The sequence below is a fragment of the Copadichromis virginalis genome, linkage group LG20 (assembly GCF_057382275.1).
Source record: "Copadichromis virginalis isolate Kocher_CV1m ecotype Utaka linkage group LG20, C_Virginalis_male_GT1.1, whole genome shotgun sequence".
Taxonomy (NCBI): Eukaryota; Metazoa; Chordata; class Actinopteri; order Cichliformes; family Cichlidae; genus Copadichromis; species Copadichromis virginalis.
Genome location: NC_140637.1, coordinates 35,081,557 through 35,109,095, shown reverse-complemented (window position 1 = coordinate 35,109,095; position 27,539 = coordinate 35,081,557). Strand labels below are relative to the sequence as shown.

Below are 27,539 nucleotides of genomic sequence, written 5' to 3'. Positions count from 1 at the left end.
CAGTTTTTCAACAAGACTTTTTAAAGGCACTGAATGGCCCATATTTATCTTCCCTTTTAACTGAAAGAGAGAGACAGCATTCAAGCAAGAGAGCAATAGATGTGGAGCAAATACTGTAACATCTAAGAGGTCAAGAAGTCTTACCTTCTTGACCCTTTGCATCTATCGGATGAGACAAAGCTGAAGCATCTAACATGTGTTGACATTATGATTGTTGGCAGATCTTAAGCTAAAGCAGTGTATCAAGGGACGCACAGGCAAGCAAACCAAATCAAAGAAGCCCCCTGTTAACGTCAGCTAGTTATTGCTTTTGCCTGAATTCAAGAGATAGAAAGACCCCGCCAGTTGTATAGTAATAATAATAATGGATTGGATTTATATAGCGCTTTTCAAGGCACCCAAAGTGCTTTACAATACCACTATTCATTCACTCTCACATTCATACACTGGTGGAGGCAGCTACAGTTGTAGCCACAGCTGCCCTGGGGCAGACTGACAGAAGCGAGGCTGCCATATGGCGCCATCGGCCCCTCTGGCCAACACCAGTAGGCAAGTAGGGTAAAGTGTCTTGCCCAAGGACACAACGACCAGGACAGAGAGGCCAGGGATCGAACCGGCGACCTTCCGGTTACAGATGCGATTCCCAACCCCCAGAGCCACGATCGCCCTAGTACTGCGCATGTGCGAGACTGTGCAGTTCAAGGGCCAGTCCTTCTGAACTGAGACAGTAATTTGAATAGCAAAGATTTTGTAGCCTTAACATCTCACGGTATTACTTTAATACTAAGCCTGCTTATCTTATTTTGAGAGTAAAAAAACTAATTATGTAGCGTAAAGTCACCGTAAAAAACATGTATCCTGTAAACAACAGCAGTATTTCAATTCTTAGAGTGTGGGTTTCTACAGGTTTTCCTAATAATGTGCTCAGCGAGAGTTTCAGGTCATGTGTGAGCTCTGGAGAAAAAAACAGAATTTACCTGCAGAAACAAATAAAAAGCGTAGAAAGTGTTTCAATGACATCATCAAGTCTGCACGTTCATCAACGCCGTCTGTGAAAGATTTAGTTGGGGGTTGTGCCCATATGTAAACCAGGAAAGGATGATACAAATAGCCTTACCATCTAATATCTGTATAATAATGGAGCGAATGATACGTGAAAGATTCACGTACCATATAGAAAATAAGGGATACATATCTACAGGGAGTGCAGAATTATTAGGCAAATGAGTATTTTGTCCACATCATCCTCTTCATGCATGTCGTCTTACTCCAAGCTGTATAGGCTGGAAAGCCTACTACCAATTAAGCATATTAGGTGATGTGCATCTCTGTAATGAGAAGGGGTGTGGTCTAATGACATCAACACCCTATATCAGGTGTGCATAATTATTAGGCAACGTCCTTTCCTTTGGCAAAATGGGTCAAAAGAAGGACTTGACAGGCTCAGAAAAGTCAAAAATAGTGAGATATCTTGCAGAGGGATGCAGCAGTCTCAAAATTGCAAAGCTTCTGAAGCGTGATCATCGAACAATCAAGCGTTTCATTCAAAATAGTCAACAGGGTCGCAAGAAGCGTGTGGAAAAACCAAGGCGCAAAATAACTGCCCATGAACTGAGAAAAGTCAAGCGTGCAGCTGCCAAGATGCCACTTGCCACCAGTTTGGCCATATTTCAGAGCTGCAACATCACTGGAGTGCCCAAAAGCACAAGGTGTGCAATACTCAGAGACATGGCCAAGGTAAGAAAGGCTGAAAGACGACCACCACTGAACAAGACACACAAGCTGAAACGTCAAGACTGGGCCAAGAAACATCTCAAGACTGGTTTTTCTAAGGTTTTATGGACTGATGAAATGAGAGTGAGTCTTGATGGGCCAGATGGATGGGCCCGTGGCTGGATTGGTAAAGGGCAGAGAGCTCCAGTCCCACTCAGACGCCAGCAAGGTGGAGGTGGAGTACTGGTTTGGGCTGGTATCATCAAAGATGAGCTTGTGGGGCCTTTTCGGGTTGAGGATGGAGTCAAGCTCAACTCCCAGTCCTACTGCCAGTTTCTGGAAGACACCTTCTTCAAGCAGTGGTACAGGAAGAAGTCTGCATCCTTCAAGAAAAACATGATTTTCATGCAGGACAATGCTCCATCACACGCGTCCAAGTACTCCACAGCGTGGCTGGCAAGAAAGGGTATAAAAGAAGAAAAACTAATGACATGGCCTCCTTGTTCACCTGATCTGAACCCCATTGAGAACCTGTGGTCCATCATCAAATGTGAGATTTACAAGGAGGGAAAACAGTACACCTCTCTGAACAGTGTCTGGGAGGCTGTGGTTGCTGCTGCACGCAATGTTGATGGTGAACAGATCAAAACACTGACAGAATCCATGGATGGCAGGCTTTTGAGTGTCCTTGCAAAGAAAGGTGGCTATATTGGTCGCTGATTTGTTTTTGTTTTGTTTTTGAATGTCAGAAATGTATATTTGTGAATGTGGAGATGTTATATTGGTTTCACTGGTAAAAATAAATAATTGAAATGGGTATATATTTGTTTTTTGTTAAGTTGCCTAATAATTATGCACAGTAATAGTCACCTGCACACACAGATACTGTATCCCCCTAAAATAGCTAAAACTAAAAACAAACTACAAACTACTTCCAAAAACATTCAGTTTTGATATTAATGAGTTTTTGGGTTCATTGAGAACATGGTTGTTGTTCAATAATAAAATTATTCCTCAGAAATACAGCTTGCCTAATAATTCTGCACTTCCTGTAAAGTTAACAAATATGTTTTTATATTTATCTAAAAAAATAAACATTTAGTCTGATTTGATGTTACAATTAAAAAAGTGTTTTTATCTGAAGAGTTTGTAAATATCTGGTTTCAAATGTATATTTGAGGATTGTCATATTGTCAGAGAGAGAGGAAGGAACAGAGAGAGAGAGAGAGGAACAGAGAGAGAGAGAGGGAGGAACAGAGAGAGAGAGGGAGGAACAGAGAGAGAGAGAGGGAGGAACAGAGAGAGAGAGGGAGGAACAGAGAGAGAGAGAGGGAGGAACAGAGAGATAGAGGGAGGAACAGAGAGAGAGAGAGAGGAACAGAGAGAGAGGGGGGGAGGAACAGAGAGATGAACAGAGAGAGAGAGAGAGGAATAGAGAGAAAGAGAGAGAGAGAGGAACAGAGAGAGAGGGGGGGAGGAACAGAGAGATGAACAGAGAGAGAGAGAGAGGAATAGAGAGAAAGAGAGAGAGAGAGGAACAGAGAGAGAGGAAGGGAGGAACAGAGAGAGAGAGGGGGAGGAACAGAGAGAGAGAGAGGAACAGAGAGAGAGAGAGGGAGGCTATATTGGTCGCTGATTTGTTTTTGTTTTGTTTTTGAATGTCAGAAATGTATATTTGTGAATGTGGAGATGTTATATTGGTTTCACTGGTAAAAATAAATAATTGAAAATGGTATATATTTGTTTTTTGTTAAGTTGCCTAATAATTATGCACAGTAATAATCACCTGCACACACAGATATCCCCCTAAAATAGCTAAAACTAAAAACAAACTAAAAACTACTTCCAAAAACATTCAGCTTTGATATTAATGAGTTTTTGGGGTTCATTGAGAACATGGTTGTTGTTCAATAATAACATTATTCCTCAAAAATACAACTTGCCTAATAATTCTGCACTCCCTGTAAACATCAAAGTGCTTTCAGAAGAGGATCCATATTGTGTTTGGAACATGAAGTCAGGAAAGCACAAATAAACAAAGAGAGTGTAGTTGAGGTGTTTGCTGACATGGAAAAAGCCTTCGACACGATGTGGAGAGAAGGCCTCAAAGGCCTCAAAGTCAGGAAACCGGGTATCAGTGGATGTTCAGATGATAAAGGATTTATTAAGGGGAAGACAAATACAAGTGAGAATTGGGAAGATTCACTCGGAGAGGTTTCCCGTAGAAAACAGTACACATCAAGGGAGCAGAGTGAGGCCTTTGTTATTTCCTTTAATGATAAATCATGTGTTTAATGACATACAGGGTGGGATGGGGGTTTCACTTTGATGGAGCGATGGGGAAGAGAGGGAAAACATTTTTATTCTTTACAATAAAAATGTTTATTGTAAAGAAACTACAGGGGGCAACTGGAAAAGTTGAAGAGTGGTCGTATAAACAGGGTTTTAAATTTTCGGTTTATAAGACCAAGGCAATGATTTTACGAGAAAAAGAGTTGGAGAGGAAGTCAAGCTTAAGTTATACGGTCAGGAGTTAGAAAGAGAGAGTAAATTTAAGTTTCTTGGATTGTGGTTGGATGAAAGGGTAACACGGGCTGAACACATTCAGGGAATAATGGATAATAAATATAATGAGCGGTTTACTTGGGATGGGCTGGGGAGCAGATAGGAAGTCTTTGAGGGCCATATACCCTGGGTTAGTCAAATCAGTGTTAGATTATGTGTAGCATATAATTCAGTGGCAGACACAAACCTTTCAAAGTTAGACCATATTCAGTATCAGGCACTGAGACTCTGCACAGGTGTGTTTAAAACAAGCCCAACAGCAGCTTTACAGATGGAGATGGGTGAGATGCCACTAGGAATGAGAAGAGAGCAGTTAACACTTAATGGCAAATCTGGACGGCCATGGACAGGATCACCCAACAGAAGAGGTACTAAAACCTTGCAGGAAACAAAGAGCTTCGGATGGACTGTGACTAGGAGAGCATCAGTTCAACATCAGTCAAAGAGTGCCGTTATCAGCAATACCTCCATGGATACTACCTGATGCCACAGGAAGTATCCATTATTGGAAAAGAAGAACAGGGACAGGGTAGTTAATTTAAACGCACATACAGGACAGGCTTATATCGACAAGTATTATAATTATGTACAAATACATACAAATGCATCAAAGAACACAGCCGGTCAAACCGGTGTAGCATTGGTTGTTCCGGAGTTTAAAGTCAAAATAGGGAAAGGATCAGTGACGGACTGTCAGTATACAGAAATGCTCGCAATACGGTTAGCTGTTCACTGGGTAGAAGACATGAGGCCGTTTAAAGCAGTAATTTGTTACGACTCTGGCTCGTCATTGGTCAGTTTACAGAGTAGCCGCTCAGAAAGCAGAGCAGATGTCCTAACAGAGGTTCAGCAACACTTCACAGAATATACACACATGTGTTTATGGATTCCAGCTCACTGTGGAGTCAGAGCAGATGAAATGGCAGACAGAGCTGCAAAGGAAGCCACAAAGCATGGGGTAGTGAACCTGGGTATTAGCCTCTGTCAGACAGAGATAACGAGTATGGTAAGGCAAGAAATGAAGGAAACCTCAGTGATATGTAAATGAAACTGGATCTTATTGATTTACTGCAAAAGGACCCATGAAGTGAAAGTTATCAGGCCTTATTCCAGTTTGTAAAAGAGGGTAAATCGCTCGGGAGAATTTGTTTGTTTGGGGCTTTTTTGAGCGACGGTCCAGTTCACACTCCACACCAGTTGGAGGCGGTAATGCGCCGTTTTGTTTTTTGCCAACCAAAGTAAGAAAAAGAAGAAGAACGTTAACCTGGAGAGACAAGAAGACTCCATCTCCCACAATGCCTCGCACACAACGACCGGCCGTGAGAGGAGAGAAGAGGACGGAGAAGAGTTTGCGCTCCATCCATGGAGCTTTCCTCTGCAGGGCAGTGACGCAGACATGGTGAAGGATCAGGAAGTGGAGCGCATCGCCAGAAAGTTGGATAAAATGGTGCAGAAGAAGAGCACGGTGAGTGAAAGCGGCCGACAGGTGATGGTGAGCGAGGAAGGTAACACTTTGAAATCATGACACAGTTCAGATTTCAAACGGACACACCTGGAATCAGCTCAGAGCTCATCACCTGCAGTCAGGTGATTAGTGATGTCATTACATGGCACAAAATATTCAAACTGTAGTTTCCTGAACTCCAAATGTGACCAACGTGTGCAGCATGATGCAGACAGACCTCTGAGGCTGGACTGACGGAGAGGCTGTAGGCTTGATACTGTTTCTGTGCTGTGATGAGCTCTGAAACCTGACTGAAACTCTTCAAATAAACCATTCCTCTGCAGATGATCTGTTAGCTGTTTGACAACTACTCTTTCAAGGATGTTTGATATGAAAGGAAGGTTGGAGATTGGCCTATAATTAGCTAAGACTGCTGGGTCTAGAGATGCTTTTTGAGTAAAGGTTTAACTACAGCCAGCTTGAAGGCTGGTGGTACATAGCTGATTATTAGAGATAGGTTGATCATATTTAAGATCGAAGCATTAATTAATGGCAGGACTTCTTTGAGCAGTCTTGTCCTGCTTTCTGCTGTTACTCTCTTTTGCTTAACTTGCGCTCTTTGACTGTACTGAACTTTCTTCTGTTTGTCTGTCGTCTTGTCATGCAGCTCCTTGAGTTCTTGGTGAAACTTTGTTTGTTATCAAAGAGGTAAAAGATAAAAGAAATATTAGCTGTGTTTTTATTCCACCTGAATGTAAAGGTGTGCTGACCAAAGAAAAATAGTATTGCACAAAGGCAAGGCGAGTTTATTTGTATAGCACAATTCAACAACAAGGTGATTCAAAGCGCTTTACAGAGACATTAGAAACACAAACAATAAAAAGCATGATTTAAAATTGATTAAAACATGCAAACAAACTAATAAACAAACAAACAAAACAGTATATAAAATCAGAACAGATAAAATCAGAACAGTAGATAAAATCAGTAGTTAAATGTAAGTTTTGAAATTTAAGCTTAAAAGTGTGGATTTGGTGCTTTATTCAAATGCAGCTGAGAACAGGTGAGTCTTCAACCTGGATTTAAATAAACTGAGTGTTTCAGCTGATCTGAGGCTTTCTGGGAGTTTGTTCCAGATATAAGGAGCATAAAAGCTGAATGCAGCTTCTCCGTGTCTGGTTCTGACTCTGGGAACTGATAAAAGACCAGATCCAGATGACCTGAGGGATCTGGAAGGTTCATACTGGGTCAGGAGGTCACTGATGTATTTTGGTCCTAAACCATTCAGAGCTTTATAGGCCAGCATCAGGACTTTAAAGTCTATCCTCTGACGGACAGGCAGCCAGTGTAAAGACCTCGGAGCTGGACTGGTGTGGTCCACTTTTTTTGGTCTTAGTGAGGACTCGAGATTCAAATGTGAAGCTTTACTGAAAAACTTTAATAGTTTTTTAACATTCAGACAGAAACCTTCTTACAGTTTTTCACAACACGTTTATTTAGTAAACGACTAGGTACAATAAAATGGTGGTTCTGTTTACAGGACAATGCTCTGGACCTGCTGAGAGAACTGAAGAACATCAACATGTCTCTGGAGACACTGCAGGTGAGCAACTCCACAAACAATATGGTGATACGAAAAAGCCTGAAATTCACTTGCGTGTCTGATTTAACTGAACTGAAGGTAACACAGGACTCGGTGTTTATGACTTTCAGTGTGCAGTAACACACCGGTGAGATTAAAGTCCACGAGGTTTATGAATACACTAGACCAAATCCATTTATCATTGCTGTGAATGTTTTCATTTAAAGCGCTGCAGAAACGTGTGTGTGTGTGTGTGTGTGTGTGTGTGTGTGTGTGTGTGTAGTCTACCAGAGTGGGTATGTCGGTGAACGCTGTGAGGAAACAAAGTTCAGACGAAGAAGTTCAGACTTTAGCCAAAACTCTCATCAAGTCCTGGAAGAAACTGCTGGGTGGGTAAAGAAAAACCGAAACGTGACATATAATGTGTCTCCAGGTGACTGTTGTCAGTTCGCATGATTTAAGTTGCATCATCAAGTGTTAGAAACCGTAATCCCGAGTGTACAAACAGGAAGTAGAATTATGGCTGCAGTCATTTGATAGTTTTTATCTGACAGAGGGTTCAGAGGAGAAGAAAAAGGACGGCTCTCCGGTGAGGTCTTCATCCACCTCCAAGGATTATGGCAGCAGTGAAAAAGGGTCTGTTGCACACTGGCGGCGGCGTCAGCTTGTTTACATGTTTGCGATCAGGAGAAAGTTTCAGTCAAATAAGAACTCTTCCTCTCTCCTCCTCCTCAGCAGTAAATCTTCTGAGGGGCCCCCGTCCACCCCCACTTCCCCAACTACCACCACCCTCTCTCAGGTCACCTCCTTCCCCCCTGCCCCCGTAACCATGGGCTGCGTGAGAAGCAAGAGTCGAGAGCTGCTGGTAGCGGCGCTACAGACGGACGGTGAGAAGATAATGAAGTCTGGATCTTTTCAGACTCTGAACCCTGCCTTGATCAGATTAATCTGATCGTATCACTGTCTAAATGAGGAATCTGTGTTTCAGTAATCTCCTGTTTACACAAAGACCTGGAATCTGTCAGAGTTGATAGTCAGGTGTTTGTGGTGCTGTTTACAAGCATGAAGCTAACCAATGTTTGTGTTTTAGATGACCACAAGGCCATCAGAGTGGACTGCGAGCACCTGGCGGCTCAAATCGAAGAACATATCCTTTCGTGTTGCTATTGCTGAAACCTGACCACTGAACAGTGTCGGCGGGAGCATCCTCACAGGAAGGATCTCACTTTACTGGAGCAGATTTCATTCATGATTACATAAAAGCTTCAGTATTAATGAACACCAGCAGCACTACAATAAATGTTCTGCACGTTTTTCCAGTTCCAACACATTTCGCACACACTCTTGATCCTTGACGGCTCGCCATGTGCACAGATCTTCCAGGAGTTTAAGTCGACAGACATGAAATATAAAACCCGTCTACGAAGTCGAATCTCCAACCTGAAAGACCAGAAGAACCCAGAACTGCGCCGCAACGTACTGTGTGGAAACATCTCGCCACATCGCATCGCCTGTATGACTGCTGAGGTCAGTGCGTCTTCCTCTTTAAATAGGGGTCAGGGGCGGAGTTTCACGATACAGTGCAGTGTAACTGTATAACCCTTTATTACTTCTACAGTTACATCCATATATATTTGGACACTGACACAAGGTTTTTTTTGTTTTTTTTTTTAACCTGTTTTTTAGTTGTATAAAGGACATAATGTGCAGACTCTCAGCTTTCATTCGAGGGTATCCACATTGAAACTGGATGAAGGATTTAAGAGTTTCAGCTCTTTAACATGTGCCACCCTCTATTTAAAGGGACCAAAAGTAATCAGACAATCGTCTGAAAGGCCGATGGATGGTGTGGGCCAGGGGTCGGCAACCTGCGGCTCTTTAGTCCTTGTACTGCGACTCCGCGTGGTTTGGGTAAAATAAATTAGAAGTATTTAGCTGAAGTGTGTTTTACTTGTATTTAGTTCTTTTTTTTAACTTGTAGTTCTAAATTGGAAGATTATTGTGATTTTGAAATATAAAAATAAAATTATATTTTATTATTTTTCATCGCTCAAAATAAGCGTCACACTCGCGGAAGCCGGTGTACCCGCAGAAACGTCGTGCATCGAGACTTTCAACCCCAGGTAGGCCAGTTATGGATCTTCGGATCCACATTATGTCAGCAGCTGTTCTCCACCGTGAACTATGTTAAAAACAAACACCGCTCATGCCTCACAGATGACAGCTTACAGTCCTGCGTAAAGATGGAAGCCACGATTTGCAGACGCTGTGTGCAGAGGTTCAGGAGCAGAAGTCCCATAGTAAACATATCACGGCAGATCCGACAATGTTTGCATGAACACGCTTTTCAGCATCTCTTTATTGACCACTTTTCACACACGGTTGCTGTGCGCATACAGTCGGTGTTAAAGCTCACAGCCCAACACATACCAACACAGCAGCACAGATAGATGGTAGATGGCCTGTATTTATATAGCGCTTTACTAGTCCCTAACATTATGCACTCCACACTGTATATAAATGCCACTTGTTTTGCACATATTCAACTCTGTATATTTTATATATTTTATTATTATTATTATTATTATTTTATTTTTTTACTATTTAATTTGTAAAAATGTGTACACACACACACACACACACACACACACACACACACACACACACACACACGTAGGAAAATATTTAGTATACACATCCAGAAATGCATACACTATTATATATTGTACATATATTTATTAGTTTCAGGTTGGCCATTCTTGTATTTTGCTCGTTTGTGTTGTTGTGTTTGCACATCTCTGTTGCTTGTGGGGCTCGCACACAAGAATTTCACTCGCATGTGCTGTGCCAGTGTGCCTGCACATGTGATGTGACAATAAAAAGTGATTTGATTTGATAAGGACCCCAAAGCGCTTTACACATCCAGTCATCCACACATTCACACACTGGTGATGGCAGTTACATTGTAGCCACAGCCACCCTGGGGCGCACTGACAGAGGCGAGGCTGCCGGACACTGGCGCCACCGGGCCCTCTGACCACCACCAGTAGGCAACGGCTGAAGTGTCTCGCCCAAGGACACAACGACCGAGACTGTCCAAGCCGGGGCTCGAACCGGCAACCTTCCGATTACAAGGCGAACTCCCATCGCTTGAGCCAGATAGCACAGAGGTTAAGGCGGCGAGGCGTGATTGCGGGTGACTCTCAGGTGCGTCCGCCTCCTCTGCAGCGGCACTGCAGACCACGCCCTGCCACACCCATTAACCTGGTAAAATACATATGTAGGCAGAATTTTGCAAATATCTATTTTTCTTTTTTTTTTAGCAGCATAGTGCTTTTTTCCAAAGTCAGGTCAAGGCTCCAAAAGCCCAAAGGCGATATGAGGGTGGCGGCTCACAGTTTTTGTTTGCTGGATCACTTTAGTTCAGCTGGGTGTTTCCTTTTGTTATATTTCTTTAAGAGTTCAAAATGTGTTAATTACATAATGTAATTTTCTCCATACCACTTCATGGATTCATAAGCAACACACCTTAGTTGAAGCATAAAGGTAAAAAAAAAAACCCAATATATGCAGTGTTATTTTCATTTTAGATGTCAAAAAGTATTTGCGGCTCCCAGTGTTTTCTTTTGCGTGGAAACTGGGTCCAAATGGCTCTTTGGGTGTTAAAGGTTACTGACCCCTGGTGTGGGCAATTCCTTCGTCATGTCATCATCAGTGAAGAATAAAGATTTGACTTGATGTTTGGTTCTTGCATTTGGAAGATTTTGCTGTGAACAGACATCATGCAGTCAATGCAGCTCTGAAACAAACAAAGACAAACCGTCTGAGAAATTGCTGCAATATTAGGAGTGACAAAATCATCCTGAGAAAGAAAGCGAGCACTGGTGAACTCAGCAAGGCAAAAAGACCTGGACGTCCATGGAAGACAACGGTGGTGGATGCTCGCAGAATCACGGTGCAGAGAAACCTCTTCACAACGTCAGCCAAGGGAACAACACTCTCCAGGAGGAAGGCGTGTCGATACCCAAGTGCAGCATAAAGAGCAGACTGTATGACAGAAAGCACAGAGGGTTCACTGCAGGGTGCAACCATTCATAAGCCCCGAGAATAGAAAGGCTCGATCGGCTACAAACGTCTAAAAACGCCGGCACAGCTCTGGGAAAACATTCTTTGGACAGATGAGGCCAAGATCAAGAGAAAAGTATGGAGAAGGCGTGGAACAGCTCGTGATCCAAAGCATACAGCATCATCTGTAACACACGGTGGAGGTAGTGTGATGGTTTGGACGTGCATGGCTGCCAGTGGCACTGGGATACGAGTAGGGATGGGTATCGAAACCCGGTTCTTGTTGAGAACCGGTTCCCACTGTTTCAATTCCTTGGAATAGTTTGCCATTTTTGCAAACGATTCCCTTATCGATTCCAGTCGCCCCGAATGACGTCACCACGTTGTGGAGCGTCATTTACCTGGCAGGAAACACGGCGGCTCAAACGCTCAAAAGTTTGGTTATACTTTACGAGAACGGATGACGACAGGGCAACTTGCAATACTTGCAAAGTAAATATTTCATTTAAGGGAGGAAACACTACGAATATGCAAAAGCATTTGCTCACAAACACGCGATGACCTTAAATGAATGTCGTGTTTTTAATTCTGGACTCGTGAATCTCAACCCAGCAGCAGCGGTAACGTTTGCACATCCTCTCCCGTTAATGCGGCAGGTAAATAATCAACTAACAGTGCATATTATGTTAGCGCGATCTGCCTTATTACAAACCTGCCATTACTGTGCATTTAGTGACCATGATGAGAGACAGAGTCTGGCTCAGATGCTGGCAGTTCTCGCTGCAGTCTGCCGGCAGCGTCTCCTTTCAGGCAGGATAGACGAATGTCACCGAGCAGTGACTCAGTTTGTGGTCAAAGGCTTGCACCCGTTTGCCACAGCAGATGATTTTCAGTAAGTGAATGTGTGTAATTGTAGGCAGGGACATTACTGGATATTCTTGTGTAATTGCTACAGAATAATTTATGTTATACTTTGTTATTGCTACAGAAGAATATTTATTTTATTATTTTACATTTACAATTTCTTTCCTGGGGACCCTGTGACACCCCATTGAAGAGCCGCAGGCTGGATCTCTTAAGATCTCACTGTTGGGTTTGTAAGGCCATGTTACTCCTAAATTTCTATCTTGTTCAAAGAGAAGATATAAAACAAAGTTCTAAGCTAGTCGACCTTAGTGTCCTCCTTTTTAAAAAGAATCGATAAAGAATCGAATCGTTAAACAGAATCGAAAATGGAATCGGAATCGTGAAAATCTTATCAATACCCATCCCTAGACATGAGTGTTTATGATGATGTGACCGAAGCAGCAGAACGAACTCCTGAGGTGTTCAGAGACAGACTGTCTACGTGCAGTCAGAGTCAGTGTGTTTCATAATACAGATGACCCGAAACACACAGCCAGGAGTTTATTGGAAAATTCTTCAAGGGCCAAGTCAGTCAGCTGATCTTAGCCCAACTGAGCGTTTCACTGGTTGGAGTCAGACAGAAAGGCCCACAAACAGGAAGTGAAAGTTGCTGCAGTAAAGGCCTGCAGAGCGTTAAAAAGCAGCATCTGGTGATGTCCAAGACTTCAGGCAGAGGGTCTTCAACCAAGTATAAGAAATGAACATTTTATTATATGTAATTGGTCCGATTACTTTTCTGTTTTGTGTTTGATTGCATTAAAATGCTTTAGTTCCTCACATTTATGCAATCTTTTTGTTCAAACCATTGAATTAAACTGAAAGTCTGCACTTCACCTGCATCTCAGTTGTTTCATTTTAAATTGATTGTGGTGATTTACAGAGCCTAAATTAGAAAAAAGTTGTCTCTGGCAAAATATTTATAGGCCTAATATTGTTTTATTCTGAAAGTCTAAATGGGAAGTAATTTGTTTTAGTTTCACGTTAGTGAGATGAGGTCAAGAACCCACTGAGCTTATAGAGTGAAACGGTAAGAATCCCCATTTGTGCAGCGGTGGTTTGTATGAATGTAAACTGGATAACTACAAAAAGGAGTGGAGTCAGTGGGTCGAATGAAGGTGTGTGTGTGTGTGTGTGTGTGTGTGTGTGTGTGTGTGTGTGTGTGTGTGCACGCGCAGGAAATGGCGAGTGCAGAGCTGAAGCAGATGAGAGAGGCTCTGACAAAAGAGTCGATCAGACAGCATCAGCTTTCCAAGGTCGGAGGAACTGAGACGGACATGTTTATCTGCAGCAAGTGTCATGGAAAGAGCTGCACGTACACACAGGTATGAGCACATCTTCAGGCTGATGGTCGCTGTTCTCTGACCAGTTTTCACCACCTCATTCTCGTGTTCAGGTGCAGACCCGCAGCGCTGATGAGCCCATGACCACTTTTGTTTTGTGTAACGACTGCGGCAACCGATGGAAGGTAAGGCCCCTGACTCTGAGAAATACACAGGACATGTGGACTGGCGTTGACACTGATCAGTGTTACAGACGGCGCTGTCTTGGAAATATTTAGGGCCATATAAAAGTTTCTCTTCTGCAAATATTTGATAAATAGCTAATCGACCTACCCTCTTTCTCATCACCCTTCTTAGAGGTCTACACAGCAGTCACACCCACCCTCCTTCCTTCAGTACATCCATGAATCCTCTCTGAAGTCTTCCTCTTTTGTGGAGCTTTTGTTCACTTGTCTTGTGCACTGTCTGTTGCTTTGAATGTTTGAGCTCAGGTTTGCAGCTTCTGCCTCCAGATGGTGGCAGCAGAGGCTGAATTACAGCTTCCCCCTCTTCCTCTCAGCTCTATCTGCATGCTAACCTTCTTTACCTGACCTTCTGATCTTACCATACCCTCTCACCCCGACCTAGCTGATTTAGCTGCTGACTCAGGTCAAAGTGAAGCAACTAAATGGAGAAGCAGGTGATTTATGAGAAGAGCAAAGCTTCAGTTCAATTCATTTTCATTTATAAAATGCCAAATCACAACAGCAGCTGCCTCAAGCTGCTCAAAGCGAAAAGATTTGAGTTACCAGATCTGCATTTGTTTGTTAGCTCTGTGGTGTGTTTTTCCACTGCAGGTGTGCACTTTGATCTTTTTCCACTGAGCTTCTGCCTCTGATTTCTGAGGTGCTGAGATTCATAGTGTCTGTTTAGGGCCAGGTGACAGTCGGATCTGTTTCTGACTGTTTCAGGTTTCTCTGCATTGGGTCTGATTGAGGTGTCTCTTTGTATTTGTCTTTCAGTTCTGTTGAAGAAAACTCGGCCGTTTATTCTTCTGTCAAGAAGCAAATTGAAGTTATTGAAGTTTATTTTATTTTTTATTTTTTTGGTGTAATTTCTTTTTATATATCAAACTAAATGCTGCAATGTATTTGGAGAGACAAAAGCCAGCTGATGTTGTCCATTGGTTGAATTGGTTTTGTATTGATGACTGAGACTTCCTTTCTGAAGACGCTTGAGCCAGATTCAAATCACAGCTCATAGTGTGTCTTTCTTTGCCATGATGTGCTGAACATATTAAATCTGCTCTTGGATGAAGACCATCGAATCGCTGTTTTTATTGTTTTGGCTTCAGAAATCACCATCATCAATAAAAAGGGAAACCATCCCTGCCCCCTGGTGAACCTTGAAGTTTACTCACAAAGAAATCGGCAGTCTTTCTTTTAGAATTTCATTTGAATGGAGAGACGCAGAATATCAACCAAAAATCTAGAGAAACACATTAGACAAAACTGATGTCATGTTATTGGCTGAAATGAGTATTTGAGCCTTTACAACCCAGCTAGAATTCCGGTTCCCACCGTAGACCTGCCCATGGCTGGAATGAAGTAAAAGACGACCACCATGAACTTGGTGAGGCATTGAGTTTGAGTATTCAGAAATTGGACTGAAATGTTCAAGCAGGCCCATCTGACGTTTGCAGTGAACATCTAAATGATTCAGGAAAGCCGGGTGAGCAAGTGCTGTGGTCAGATGAAACCAAAATGGAACTGAGTTCTACCCGCCGTATGACCCAAAGAACAGCATCCCCACCGTTGGGCATGGAAGTGGAAACTTGCTTGAAGTCGTTTTTCTGAGTGTACAGGCCCTGTGTCTTCAAAGTACAGGGCCATGTACCATTAAAATCTTGGACCAGAACCTCGTCCCCTCAGCCTGAATGCTGAAGATTGGTTGTGGGTGGGTTTTCCAGGAAGACCTTAAACATAGCACTAAGAGAACAAAGGACCGGCTAAAGACGAAGATCCAGAATGAGGTATTATGCACCGTCCTCACCAGTCTCCTGTCCTCAGGTCGATGAAAAGTCTGTGGTGAGAGTTGAAGCTTCGAGTTAATGCAGAATAGTTTGTCTCCTTTGAAATGAACCAGAAACCATTTCTTTCTTTGTGGGAAAACTTTCATCACATAATGATTTCTTTCACTGTAATTTCCCCAAAGACTTGTTAGACTGAGTCAGTGGTGGTACGATGTCATCGGCACTTGGGTTTGATTATAATAAATGATGTTGTGTTTTCAGTCATTCTGTAGGTTGGACTGGCTTCCAATCTGAAAAATGTTGATTAATACGAACTGAGAAGAATTCGGCTGGTTTACATGCCACCTGTAGGAAAAAAAAAATCTTGATGGTTGTTTAGCTGAGTGTGACTTTTAGCTCATCGAGACGAATGAACGATGACCTCGTGCAGCGTTGAGGTACCAGCATTGTCTCTCCACTCCTTCACAGTTCATCTTCACTGTCGGTCAGTGAAAATGAGATTAATTTACCCTCAGACTATTTGCAGAGTTACTCTAATCCTCTATTTAATGGATTATAATTCCCATTGTTAGTTTGTGCAAAACAGCCAACGAGTGACAACAAACCTTCTTCCTCTACTTGACTGGTTACAGTACCAGTGAACCCTGATGATTGCTAATCCTGGTTATATCACCCCTGAAGGTGTTCAACGCCTCAAATTCAACACAAATGTTCACACAGACTCGGGAAAGGTTTTTCCACCAAGACTCAACAAATATTTTTCAGGCTATAACCGAAAGGAGCTTCATGCCCCAAAATGTCAAGGACAAGTCTAAACGGACGAGGCTGGTTGGCTGATAGGCAGATTAAACAGATCTGTGATGGTGGCAGTCGGATGCATATCTAACCTGGCCTGGACAGACCAACATGCTCTTACTTTTGAGAAGTTAAACAGTATTCGTCTGAATAAATGTGGACATTAACACTGTACCACGAAGCATCCAGCAAAAGACAGACTACTTAAACAAAGAGCAGAAGCCTCGTGCTGTTTTTCTAAATGCTGCTGGTGTTTGGAAGTGTGTTGACGGGTAGGATGAAGAGTGGTGGGGAAACAGAGCTGAGAAAGATTCTGTTGTGTTTGTTGTGGAAACACCGGTGAGCTCTTCCCATACATGAGCATGAAGAGAGACAGAGAAAACAGATATAACATATGTACAAATGAATCTTTTCACAAGTCTATTTTTGTCAAGAGAACATAATTGGTGCTCAGTGGAAACCGTCTGAGATTATAGATTTCAGGGAGCTGGTTCATTATTTTCTGTGTTCGTGGAAACTTTATTGAGTTGTACTCTTGGCTCCTGTTGTGCTCTAAGAACTGTTTATTAGAAAGTGTCTGACCTTAACCCAGCAGCAGAGAAGTTGTGTCCTGGACTCCAAAGAATTCCCCTCGTTCTGGACACGACACTGAGGATCAGGATTTTGTCACAGTCATTCAAACCAGGCAGCAGCAGATTAGTGACTGACCTCGAGCTGTGGACGGACACGTTTGTGTCATTTTAAGCTTCTTCCTGTCCTACAATGGTGTTTGTCTCCATCCTTCACCCAGCGTGATCGTTACTGGGAACAGTTTAACCCTTACCCTCCTGCTTCCTGTGTTGATGATTTTATATTAGCTCTGTAGCTAACCGTGAACTAAAGTTCTATATATCCTGACTTCCTGGACTAAAATCTGAAACTCCAGTCAGCGATAACGGGTATCGTGATTACCAGCCTTCTCTGTTAAGCCGGGCTCTTTGCTTCAGGCTCACATAAAAAAGGTATTTGACACGTCACGTCAGTCTTGTTTCTTATCAAATGATCCCTGTGAGCACCCCCTGCTCAGATGCTTTATCAGATGAGGATAAATAAAAATACAACACCTCTGAAAAAGACAAAATCTAAAAGTAAAATATTTATTTTTTAACAGATTTTTATTTTTTAATTTATTGTCTATTAATTGTAGTTGTTGTAAAATGTATTTATTTTGATTGTAAGCCCAACAAGGGACAATTGTTGAAAATTAGCAATAGCTATAAACTTATGTGCGTTACATCAGTTTCATGTTTTGTACTTGGACTATGTTAAACTGCACTGTCCCTTTTTAGATAAATAAATTAAAATAATCTGACAGCAGCAGAAACTGGTTCATCTAAAGATTTGAATTATTTTGTGTCTGAACGCGCTCAGTGCTGTTTGTTTTTAAGCTGTGAGACTTTAGACTGTATCCATGGAAACATCAAAGCTTCCTGTCACACAGCCTGATTTGTCACAGATCAAAGCGAAGTCTGTGACTTTACCACAAAGTCAGATATACGTGTTGGTGATCTGTGGCGAGCGTAGACCCTCAAGTTCATCATCACATCAGCTGGACCGACTTCACCAACCCTGCAAACACCGTTAGGTTTTCCTCTTCATCGAGGCCGAAGGTTAGAAAGAAATCCTACCATCAGAACACGGGAAACCAGCGAGCTAGCACCCTGACATGGTTAATGAAATCTGTGTGTGCAAGCCACTGCAACCCCCTCTGGCCTCTGCTCCGTAGCTGCTGGGTGACCTCTCGTTTGGGGCTCTACTCAGCTCTTCCCAGGAGGGTGGCACGGTTCCCCCCCCCTTTAGTGGTCCTCCTCGGGTCCTCGTACTCTGGGGCCTCTGGATGTCTGGGGCCTGGATCTCCTCCATACCTGCTTCATACCCTGGTGGACGGGGCTGTGGCTCCCCACACTCCCTAGCAGATCGTTACATGGAGAAACCTTCGGAATACAAGCATGCTGATGCACACAGGTGTACACACAGGTGTTCACAGACGCGGACTACACCTTTCTTGGCTGCTGCCTCAAAGCACATTGTGCGCTGTCTATCTTGCGTGCTGCACAATATCGTTTAATATTTAGTATCTACTGATATCTATTGTTAGCTAGTTTATTGTGATGGTGCTGTTTTTATTATGTTGATCTTTGTTGTTTGCTTTGTTTTTTTTTCTCCATACAGGTGACCCAGGTGTTTTGTTTGTTTTTCTTTCTTTCTTCCCCCTTTCTCACAGTCTCTTCTCTCCTCTATTTTTCTTTCTCTCCCTCTCTTTCTTTCATTCTTTCTCCCTGTCCTATCCCGCAGTCATGTCTGTCCCGACTTTAAAAAATGAAAATAAAATAAATTCATAATTATAATAAAGGTCAATCAAATGGACCAATATGGCAAGGCCATGATGATCCACTTGGTAAAATAAATTCGCTTGGCATCTTTCTTGGCCTTAAGACAACAATTCTGATGGCTAAAGATCCAAACGGGACACACACAAAAAAGAGTGTGTCGGTGCTGGTCAGTTATCATAATAACAGCGTTTTAGCCTGGGAGATTTTATTGATTCAGTCCTTGGTGTTAACACAGGTGTGAACACTGTCTGACCTCTCAGGTCATTTCTGTCACAAAACAAGCAGCCTCTCGTTGGATCTTCAGTTTTCTCTTTATATTTGTACAATTAAAATCACAGTTTTAACAAAATAGAAAATAAATAACATCAACAATACGAAGAGAAATGCATCGTGTGACTGGTCTGCTGAAGAGGGAGGCATCTCCTGTTTGGAACCTGTGGCCTCCGCCTCCATCTACCAGCGTTCCCATGAAGCAGTGCAGGAAGCGTCCGACTCACAACATGGGCTGCTTTTTTGCACCTGGGATTTCCTCCCGCCCCCCTTCCTGAATGGACCAACCACAGATGAGCCCGGTGGCCTCCTGCAGCTAATCAGGAGCCACAGACAGTGATGAGGTCAAAAGTGAGAGGTCGCAGAGGTCAGCAGCAGCAGCGCCCAGGTAGGCAGCCCCGGTGTGTGTCTGTGTGTGTGTGTGATACTATACTTACAGGGCCTGTTATAAATTTGTAAGAAAACAGATGTGGCGACCATAAACATTCACGTAATGGCAGCGTACGTCTGACTTAAAGAAGATAAAATTCCAACTTCACCTGCGCGTTATTCTTGGTCGTAAACAGTGAAGCGTTCTCCACCCGCACAAACAAAACCTCCTCTGTGTCACTTTTAACAGGTCCTTCTTCTTATGGTCTCTGCGACACGAGGCAGACACAATGTTCATTTATTACAACACAAACGTCCGCCTGCAGCTTTGCACTCTTTACATTTCATCTCTCAGTGATAGTAGTTTTTGGTTGCAGACTAGTTATGAACAATAATCATTATTACTGATTATCCATTCATTTTAAAGACACAGCGGTCACAGCAGCTTCGTTTACTCCGAAACTAAAATCTGTGTCTTTCTGACCATTAATGGAAGGAAAGTATTGATTATTGAACGGTCCGTGTAAGTAAAGTAGCACTGATTCTGTGTGTGTTTTCTAAACTCCAGTGTTTTTATTGCTCTGTGTGTGTGTGTGTCGGGTGTAATCAGTCTCATTGGGTCATCCTCTTCTGGAAAAACCAGGACGAGGAGAGACCACGGCAAACAAAAGTAGGTGAAATGTTCCACGTTCAGTTCTGTGATATAAAATATTCACGTAGTCGTTTGTTAATCAGTAGTTGGAGGAAGCGGCGCCCCCCTGTGGTCAGGAGTAAAGTCATCGATCCAGCGAACTACCAAAGATGAAGCGTCTCAGGAAGCGTCATGTTTCCAGTTCAAAAACAGAGAAAGGGAACGACGCAGCATTCATCTTTTTCTTTGAACCGCATCATTCCTGAAGTGCGAGGTGGAGTCAGCTGGCTCTGTGAAAGGAGATGCTAAGGAGCAAGGCTGGTAAAAATCCACAAAGAGCTGATGGCACATGTGAATATTTTTCCCACTGAAAAAACAATCACCCCAGTAAAACTTCAGTGTCATTCGCTGGTGCCCTCAGGAGCAGGTGGGAAACATGAACCAAAGCAGAGGTGAACCGTGAGGAGGAGGAAGGCAGGGATGGATCAGGGATCAGCTTAGTCTGATTTCAGTGACGTAAAACTCATAAATCACCTAAAATCAATAAGTTCACTGCTATTAAAATTCATCTGTTTGAGCTGAAACTGTTGGCCAGGAGTTTGTCTTAATATTTAACTGCTAGTTTTTAATCACTGCACTGCACTAACCCTGCACATAACAAGGTCTAACTGACGTCAAAGGCCTGATTAAGATTTCAAATTCGAGAAAAATATATATATTTTTATAAACATTGTAAATCTGTTTCCAGGGTTTTTTTTCTTGTTTTCAAAATGATTATCTCCATATTAAGAGAAGGTGACTACAAAAGAAGAAAGAAGTGAGCAGGAGTGTGACTAAAAGGAAGAAAACATGAAGTGGAGAGACGATGAAGATGAGTACGTGGGAAGAGCTGAGGATGGAGTGATGACTGCTTGAAAGATTTGGATGGAGGCAGAGCGCAGGTTGGATGAAGATGTTTAGGAGTAGGACTCGGAGGGCGTACGGGAGCCGCCATGAACCAGCGCCTTGTAGATGTTGGAGGCAAGGAATCGTGGGTAGGAGTCCCTGTGCATCAGCGTGTAGATCTGCAGCTGGGCGTCTTCAAAGGTGTGTGGCGTCGGATCCTGCATCTTCCTGTTGATCACCTCTCGAACCCGAGCATCCAGACTCACCTGGAGGGAAAAACACACTTTGATGCAACAAAGCAGTTCAGGTTTCACTACATAAAGAAACAGTGTGACTAATGAGCCAGCCAACCTGGAGCTGGAGACGTGACTGATAGGAGCTCACGAGAGACTCTTAACCAGGCACACTGCATTGAACAGCTGCTGCTAAACCCAACTCAGGCTACTGTGTCGTCTCCACATGTCTTTAACATGGAAATAACATTTCACTAACTGAGCCCACGTCCTCATTTTAGGTTTGACAGCATTTTAGTAGGTAAAAGTGATGCTTTGGCATGAATTGAGCTGCGGTTTGGGGAAGGCCTCGAAGGAGACTGGCGATGGCTCCCGGGCCTGGCAGATCCCAATGCACTAAATAGAAGTGAAGAAGTTGAAGAATGGAGAAGAAAGAGAGAGGGAGGGTGAGGCACGTAAACGAGAATGATCGGCTTGCAGAACTGGGGGAACCTCTGTAGATGACAGCCGGAAGGAGCGTTTGGAGGCGTGGTCCTGCTCCTGAAATCCCGATACATAATCTCCAATAAAAATGTTGGATGTCTTGATGCTCAGTCATCCAGGTAAGTAAATCCCAAAAGGCTGATTCTGTTCATCTGGACGTTTTCGGTGGGAGAAACGTTTCATCACTCAAGGAACCGACCTCACAGCCCATTGTTCATTCAGTGGGCTGGATTCAGTCATTGTGCAAATGTGCTCTTTATAAGGTTGAAACCTGCAGTCAGCTGAGACTGAAGGAGTCACTTAGACGATCGTGAAACGTTTCTCCCACTGAAAACGTCCAGATGAACAGAATCAGCCTTTTGGGAAAAATGTTGGATGTTGTCTTCAGGAGCTGCGTACCCAAAAGTATAGTGAGAGTGACCTGTGAGAGTCTGTCACAGGCAGAAGACTTTCTACAGAACTGCAGGCGAGGATCTGAATGGATCACGATCCAGAGTTGTGCCTGTGGAGTGGTCGGTGGGTGTTGTGGTGGTGATCCCTGAAGCAGACAGGCCTAAGAAGAGGCCTATGGAGCTTGGTTTACTTGTGGACTCTGGAGGCTGCAGAGCGGTAACAATGGGCAGAACGCATCTCTGGTCATGGTTGAATGAACCAAACCTCTGCTGTGAGAGTTAGGGGAAGCCTTGAGCAAGACTTTTGTTCAGTCTTAAAGAAATTCTGGCAAATGATCAGGCAACTCTGGGGGGAAGCAGATTTATGGTTGAGCAGTGTTTGCTGCCTATAGGCTGCAGACTACCCATCTGCCTGCAGAGAGCTCTGCTGCCAGAGGGAGGCAGTGTACAGAGTCTGTGGTTCAACCATCTGAGAGCCACTCTTGCTCATGTTGTTGTTGATCTTACATACAAAAAGTAGAAATTGAGTATTGACTCCTGTTCCCGGTGAACTCTGCTATCGCTCCCTTCTCTATTCCAGCCCACTTATCAACCAATCAACAATGCAGATACTTACATAATCTACACCCAGAGGCGCTCAGTCAGGATCGAGAAGAGTGCACGGAAATAAAAAAACAAACACGTCGCCCCCTCTGTCCCTTCAAAGGTATCGAGTATCGTCCCTTTGTATGGAGCTATCTGTTCTCTGAGTGTATAACTACAGTCAGAGCCTTGTCTTTGCCTGCAGAAAGTCAGACTGGTTCTTTGTCTTCGTTTATTCCCTTTGTCAACAATTCTGTTTATTATTTTTATGGATGATGGTGGAGAGCCCACAGAGACCAGTTACTGGCCCAAATGGACGAGTTTAACCCTGTAAACCAGGACCTGTCGCTGGCACCAGACAGGTGTTTTCAAATGGTTTTAAAAATCATATTACTCCAGTTCTGACCTCCTTACGCTGGCTTCCATTTGAATTTGGGATCTATTTTAAATCCTTTTACTGGTTTTTAAATCCTTAAATGGTATATTTGCCTTATACGGTTCACTCCGGTCAGCTGAGCAGCTGAAACTTAGAGGAGACCCTGAAGCGCTTCCTCTAGTAGGCGGTCGACTTCAGACGTGGTTTTTAAAAACTCATTTTTATACACTGGCCTTTGACTCAGTGGGTAACTGACACTGTTATTCTATTGTTAGTTATTTATTGTACTTTTTGTTCTTCTGCTGTACAGCACTTGGGCCAGCTATGTGTTCTAAGTGCTACATAAAGGAATTATGGTACGGGAACTGTAACTCCCATAACTGCTTACCAATTTGTTCAATTAAAAGAATCGCAAGTTTCTGACAGCCGCGAGTACAACAATGGACTGCACCAAAATGCTTATGGGTGCATTCCCACCTACATGATACAGGAAGTGAATTTTGTTATTGAAAAATCTGCTAACTTTACACGGGTCTCGCTCTGGGCCCGGGATTCTCTGGGATCTGTGTTTTGGGCCAATCACGGGCCTTTACCTGGCTGAGCAGGTGTCTAGTATAACCAGCTTCCCCTGGCTGAGTGATGTTTGAGGCTGGTGAAGAGGACTGGCTATTTAGATTTGTGTCGTTTGCAGCTTTAACACAATCGCTGTGTGTGCACGTCTGCTCGTTGCATTAAAGACTAACAGGCTATGTTGGGACCAACGCAGGAGCATTAGGACCGTTACACTCCTCGTCCCCTTCATAGACCACGGTACTACTTCTGTTTACATTATACATGCTTCCCTTAGGCAGTATCATTAGAAGACATAGCATACATTTACATTGCTATGCAGATGACACCCAGCTCTATCTGTCCATGAAGCCAGATAACACACACCAATGAGTTAAACTGCAGGAATGTCTTAAAGACATAAAGACCTGGATGGCCGCTAACTTTCTGCTTCTTAATTCAGATCAAACTGAGGTTATTGTACTCGGCCCTGAAAAGCTTAGAAATATGGTATCTAAGCAGATTCTTACTCTGGATGGCATTACCTTGGCCTCCAGTAACGCTGTGAGGAACCTTGGAGTCATTTTTGACCAGGACATGTCCTTCAACTCACATATTAAACAAATATGTAAGACTGCGTTCTTCCATTTGTGCAACATCTCTAAAGTTAGAAATATCCTGTCTCAGAGTGACGCTGAAAAACTAGTTCATGCATTTATTACTTCCAGGCTGGACGACTGTAATTCATTATTATCAGGAAGTCCTAAAAACTCCCTGAAAAGCCTTCAGCTAATCCAAAATGCTGCAGCAAGAGTCCTGACAGGGACTAGAAAGAGAGCATATTTCTCCTGTTTTGGCTTCCCTTCATTGGCTTCATGTTAAATCCAGAATTGAATTCAAAATCCTGCTCCTCACATACAAGGTCTTAAATAATCAGGCCCCATCTTATCTTAATGACCTTGTAGTACCATATCACCCTATTAGAGCACTTCGCTCTCGCTCTGCAGGCCTACTTGTTGTTCCTAGAGTATTTAAAAGTAGAATGGGAGGCAGAGCCTTCAGTTTTCAGGCCCCTCTTCTGTGGAACCAGCTTCCAGTTTGGATTCAGGAGACAGACACTATCTCTACTTTCAAGATTAGGCTTCAAACTTTCCTTTTTGCTAAAGCATATAGTTAGGGCTGGACCAGGTGACCCTGAATCCTCCCTTAGTTATGCTGCAATAGACGTAGGCTGCCGGGAATTCCCATGATGCATTGAGTTTTTCCTTTCCAGTCACCTTTCTCACTCACTATGTATTAATAGACCTCTCTGCATTGAATCATATCTGTTATTAACCTCTGTCTCTCTTCCACAGCATGTCTTTTATCCTGTCTTCCTTCTCTCACCCCAACCGGTCGCAGCAGATGGCCCCGCCCCTCCCTGAGCCTGGCTCTGCCGGAGGTTTCTTCCTGTTAAAAGGGAGTTTTTCCTTCCCACTGTTGCCAAAGTGCTTGCTCATAGGGGGTCATATGATTGTTGGATTTTTCTCTGTATCTATGAAGCACCTTGAGGCGACTTATGTTGTGATTTGGTGCTATATAAATAAAATTGAATTGAATTGAATTGGATGGATGAGCACCAGGGTACATCCATGCAGCCCCAGCAGGTCCCCGAGGCCATCTGCTGGCTGTGCAGCAAACAAGATCTAAAGGAGTCGGAGCTTTTCCATCAGTGGCCAAACTGTGGCGCTGTCTCCCCCTGAGTCTGACATCTCATTGGGTTCCTTCTCAAAGCAGCTAAAAACCTTTTAAACCTGCTTTTGGGAACTTTTCTGTTTTTCTCTCTGATGCTATCTGGAAAGATTCTATGGAAATACAGTTTGACTCATTTTGAACTGTCAGAAGCAAAAATGATAACTGAAGACACATTTCTGCTCCCCACAGCTTACATCCACTGGTGTGGCTCGACCGACAGATCAGCTGACTCAGAACCCACGGAGCAGACGCTCCTCCACAGCCAGAGGTTGGAGAGAAGTCTCCAGAAGCATGGCCTCAGCTTTGGTGGTGCTGTCCAGCGTGCTGTAACTTGTCATTTCAACTGCTGAAATCAATTAAATATTTTCTTTACCTCCTTAAAGAAAGAAAACCCGAACACTGAGAGTGCCAGTGCTGAAAATCCAAGACGTACGGCTGTAAGGTGCACCTGTAAACACCTGGATTTTAGAAGCTAATGTGGGAGAAATACGCACTCTTTCTGTAGCGTTTGGGATTAAATGAAGAATTTTTTTCCAAAAAAGTCTGGAGTTGGTTTCTTCGAGGATAGCAATGAGAATGCGTAAACAGGAAGTAAATCCTGGTGTCAGAACCTGTATCCAGTGTTTTTGTAACAGAGCGATCACAGCTCTGGCTTAGACACACCTTACATCTTACAGCTCTGTGCACCTGTTGTATAGTTCACACACTGGTCCTCTAAACAGTGAGCACTGGTATAACCCCAGCTGAAAAACAGTCATACCTCTTTTGGTGACAGAATAGAAATGTAGTCTTCATAGATGGAACGAGCTTTCTCCTCAATGGCGCTCTTGTTCATCTCCTGTTTGAGGTCCTCGCAGGCGAGCCAAAACAACATGTTCTCCTCGCTGTACTCTGTCCGCAGGAACTCCCGGAAAACATTTCGACCTGCCGGATTCCTCATCAGCTTGTCGAAGGACTGAGACCACAGCCGGATCTCTTCTAACGATGGTTTGGTGCTGAGGAAGAAGCGGGGAAAGCTTTGTTCATCTTCATCTGTTCATTTGTGTATGTTCCTGGTCTGCAGTTAGCTGATATAAAATTGAACGTACGAATATTTGGATATTTCTGACTTAATTGCAGTTGTGAGGCTAAACACTGAGAGTCTGTAAAGATCCTAGAGCCGTTAATGCAGGATAAACTGATGTAGGCACAGTCAGACCACATCTGTGTTTGAACACGTTTCCTTTGCAGGTAAATAAAACTCACACTCAGGCTCAGCTTATTCCCAAACTACTCCCATCAACATGTTTCACGGCTCGCTGAGCTCAGCTGAGGTCATACTGCCCCCTGGTGGCATTTTTCTGCAGTGCGGAAAAAGTTGTGTTTTTCATGTTTTTGAGGTCGAGCAGAGAACGATCGACTGCAGTGACTCACCAAGCTTCACAGTTTGGAATGGTTTCCATCTTTGTGTCCGGTATCTTCTTCCTCCTCCTCCACCTCTGCCTCTCCTCTTCATTCCTGACAGTGAGACTGACATGATAAAACAGCCTTCAGACAGGAAACGCGCACACACACAAACTCGCACAAACAGCACAGCCACACACGATGAGGTTAAGGGCAGCACTGACCAGGTAAGGCAGGTGTGTCTCACCATGAACAGCTGCAGCAGCAGCACCAGCAGAAGCAGCAGGCGTTGGGCCGCTGGGAATTTTGGGTAGTGGCCGTGCCCCGCCCCCCTCCCGTCCCGGTCAGTGCAGAGGTCTCGCTGCGACCTCCGCCCATGGTGAGCTCCGCCCCTCGCTCGGCCGGAATCGGACCTGTGTACTGTACAGATACATACTCAGGGTGATCAGTGTTGGGAAGGTTACTTTTAAAATGTATTCCATTACAGATTACATGCCCCAAAATGTATTTTGTAACGTATTCCGTTATGCGACTCAATGAGAGTAACTATTCTGAATACTTTGGATTACTTAATATATTATCATGCTTTTTCCAACTACATGAATGTATTGCTGGGTGATTTATTACTGAAGGTTACTCGCCATACCAATACCAACTAGATGTAAAAATCTTAATATAAATGAGTAACAGTAGGTGGACATTAGGTAAGGCTACACTTTTTGCAGCGATCTCGTGTAGAAAACTATTTGGCGCGTATATAAAACAGGTCCGCGGCTCTGAACCGTAGTAAAGGGACCTCTGGCTAATACGTCAGGTTCGTGTCGGGCTCCTAGCTGAAAAATAGCTTTACTTTGTTGTCTGGGTCAACTTTGCTAGCGAGAGACAGAGAGAGGCGTTGAAAGGCTGCTCCAACGGAGCT

At 43.5% G+C, this 27,539-nt stretch overlaps 2 protein-coding genes across 6 annotated transcripts in view; one reads left to right on the top strand and one right to left on the bottom strand.

Annotated features, from left to right (window-relative positions):
• The first annotated feature begins 5,673 nt into the window (after positions 1 to 5,673).
• Positions 5,674 to 26,141, top strand: tcea2 (transcription elongation factor A (SII), 2). The gene is made up of 10 exons (XM_085443852.1): positions 5,674 to 5,743; positions 7,263 to 7,325; positions 7,588 to 7,693; positions 7,859 to 7,940; positions 8,040 to 8,191; positions 8,395 to 8,451; positions 8,677 to 8,831; positions 13,451 to 13,597; positions 13,669 to 13,740; positions 25,427 to 26,141. Exons 1-10 carry the CDS (start codon positions 5,675 to 5,677, stop codon positions 25,565 to 25,567), a joined length of 1,044 nt encoding a protein of 347 aa, XP_085299978.1. The 5' UTR covers position 5,674; the 3' UTR covers positions 25,568 to 26,141.
• rgs19 (regulator of G protein signaling 19) overlaps positions 19,026 to 27,539 on the bottom strand; it is a 45,321-nt gene continuing 36,807 nt past the window's right edge. For 4 of the 5 annotated variants that reach the window (XM_085443847.1, XM_085443849.1, XM_085443850.1 and 1 more), the window contains 4 exons: positions 26,868 to 27,040; positions 26,651 to 26,746; positions 25,998 to 26,232; positions 19,026 to 21,154 (listed from right to left, as the gene is read on the bottom strand). In XM_085443847.1, coding sequence (XP_085299973.1) covers positions 20,960 to 21,154; positions 25,998 to 26,232; positions 26,651 to 26,746; positions 26,868 to 27,040 — 699 coding nt within the window. In that variant the 3' untranslated portion in view covers positions 19,026 to 20,959. The remainder of the gene's footprint in view (positions 21,155 to 25,997; positions 26,233 to 26,650; positions 26,747 to 26,867; positions 27,041 to 27,539) is intronic. The other variant, XM_085443848.1, reaches the window with a different exon arrangement.